Below are 2,500 nucleotides of genomic sequence, written 5' to 3'. Positions count from 1 at the left end.
TCACTTAATATCATACTTCGTCTCAATGAATATTCACTTTAGATTGCTTAGTCTATCTCATTATTAATTCATTGTTAAAACAATTTGAATATAAGAATTTTTGTCAATAATTATAATTCTTGTTGTATAGGTTTACGACGTGTAATTAAATTAAATTAAAAAGGGCGAAACGATTTCCCTTTCAGTTGATTTTATTCAACGATTGACCAAAATATTAATAATTAAATTATTCATTTTTATTAAAAAATTGCATGAACTTAGATCAATCAAATAATGATATTTCTATACATTGATATTTCTATACATATGGAATTATTCGGCCTAATCAATTTGTCCATTTAGATTTATCTAGGTGGAATAATAAGAAAAGGTAAGGTTCAAAAGAATTTACAAAAAAGGGATTTTTTTGAGTATTTTAGAAAGGGTTGGTTAGGAGAGGGAGGTATCTGTAATTGAATAACTATAAGCCAACCCTTCTAGATGTTTCGACGCTTGATTCTCGAATAGGATTGAATCTAAGATGAATGCTTGGTTTACGTTATGGAAGAAAGACATGTATATGTGATATTAGATATTGACTAGTGCTAGTTATATATGAAATGAACTAAAGATATATTTTACTACTCTAGGAGATTCTAATAGACTAGAAGTCCTTCCGGCCCCTTGTGACTGTGGATTGAATGAATAAACGGATGAAATCAAGAAATAATTCAACTAACAGTTCGAACCAAGAAATGGAAGAACGAAAGTCGTATGGGTTCACAAAGACTCTGTGGCTAAAAAGTAAAAAAGATATATCGAAGTAGTTCTGATGATTCAATAATCTTATTACTTCAATCCGAAGTTCTTAGTTACTTCGACTGGATGAGTCCTAGCGAGGGAATAATTAAGTCATAACTCATTGGTTGATTGTATCATTAACCATTTCTTTTTTTTGGTACGAGGAACTTATCATGAATCCACTGATTTCTGCCGCTTCCGTTATTGCTGCTGGATTGGCCGTAGGGCTTGCTTCTATTGGACCTGGGGTTGGTCAAGGGACTGCTGCGGGTCAAGCTGTAGAGGGTATCGCGAGACAGCCTGAGGCAGAGGGAAAAATACGAGGTACGCTATTGCTTAGTCTAGCTTTTATGGAAGCTTTAACAATTTATGGACTGGTTGTAGCATTAGCACTTTTATTTGCGAATCCTTTTGTTTAATCTTAGCTTAGAAATATGAAAAATAAATACATTTTTCATATTTTATTGCCTTCGACTTGTCGTTTGCTTTTTCAAATTCTATCAAGATTTCCCTCCTCCAATTCTTTATTCTTTGAGAAAAGAACCTACGGGAAGGGCTGATTTGCAGATGAGGAATTAGCATACTGACTCGCTTTCATCCTTCCCGTTCATAGACCAAGGGAAACTCTTTTTAGTAAGTGTTAGTGTTCCAATAACCAATAAAAGGGCTAGTTCATTAGTTCATAATTTATAACTAACTCGAATATTTTTTTTTTTTTTACTCAATTTCAGAAAAAACAAAAGAATAAATAAAAAAATAAAAAGAGGGGCAAAGTGCTACAAAAAGAACTCTGTTCGATTTTTTAGTCTATCTATAAGAGGAGATCATATGAAAAACGTAACCGATTCTTTCGTTTCTTTGGGCCACTGGCCATCTGCCGGGAGTTTCGGGTTTAATACCGATATTTTAGCAACAAATCCAATAAATCTAAGTGTAGTGCTTGGTGTATTGATTTTTTTTGGAAAGGGAGTGTGTGCGAGTTGTTTATTTCAAGAATAGGCTGGACCACCCAGCTGTACCCTTTTCCGTTATAACTAGGAAAGAGAGGTGCATGATCTCGCGAATTACTTCTGAATAAATTCATAAATTATATGTAAGAACCATAGCATTTCGCGATTCATTGGTAAATCGATTTTGATTCTCTATTAACCAATAATGCGGAACTATTAACATGGTTAAAACAAACTGTTTGAAGTCTAGACGCAGCATGGTACTCTTTCTACCACTATGTTAATATAGAGGTGGTTTCAAAATAAATATTTTATCGATATAGGATACTCATATTGATAAAATGATTTGAACCGCTTATTGTAAATTGTAAAAACGGGGATTTTATCCCCTTTATCTAATGCTGAATCGACGACCTATTCTAAGTAAGAAGAGCTTTTTGGATTTGAAAAAAAAAAGAAACAACTTTGCTGACAATTACATATTTTTTATTTTGTCAGAAGAGTCCTCCGAATATTTTGGTCTTACATTAGTTTCGATATCTTTTTGGAATATGAACAAAGAAGAGAAGATAGGCTCATTACATTCATAAAAAAAGATATGAGAATTTATCTTAAGTAATTGAGCGTGAGAGCCAAATGAATCGAAAGATTCATGTTTGGTTCGGGAAGGGATTATGGAATTTTGGAAAGGAATGGAAAAATAATCTACTTTCATTAAGTGATTTATTAGATAATCGAAAACAGAGGATCTTGAATACTATTCAAAATTC

General features: G+C 32.8%; 2 protein-coding genes, besides 1 other annotated feature; both read left to right on the top strand. All coding sequences in view use genetic code 11, as the record gives it.

Moving 5' to 3' along the window:
- Positions 1-2,500: part of a sequence feature (LSC,large single-copy region) that runs on past both edges of the window.
- atpH (ATP synthase CF0 C subunit) lies at positions 954-1,199 on the top strand. The gene has a single exon. It carries the CDS (start codon positions 954-956, stop codon positions 1,197-1,199), a length of 246 nt encoding a protein of 81 aa, YP_398846.1.
- The window catches only part of atpF (ATP synthase CF0 B subunit), a gene marked incomplete at its 3' end in the record, with an annotated part of 1,247 nt that continues 355 nt past the window's right edge, over positions 1,609-2,500 (top strand). Inside the window, exons 1-2 of one mRNA in view lie at positions 1,609-1,753; positions 2,446-2,500. The exon at positions 2,446-2,500 is cut by the window's right edge and continues 355 nt beyond it. Of these exons, the coding sequence (YP_398845.1) occupies positions 1,609-1,753; positions 2,446-2,500 (200 nt within the window).

The sequence above is a fragment of the chloroplast genome of Nicotiana tomentosiformis, assembly GCF_000390325.3.
Source record: "Nicotiana tomentosiformis chloroplast, complete genome".
NCBI lineage: Eukaryota > Viridiplantae > Streptophyta > Magnoliopsida > Solanales > Solanaceae > Nicotiana > Nicotiana tomentosiformis.
The sequence above is the reverse complement of the archived record's forward strand: the minus strand, read 5'-3'. Positions and strand labels throughout refer to the sequence as shown.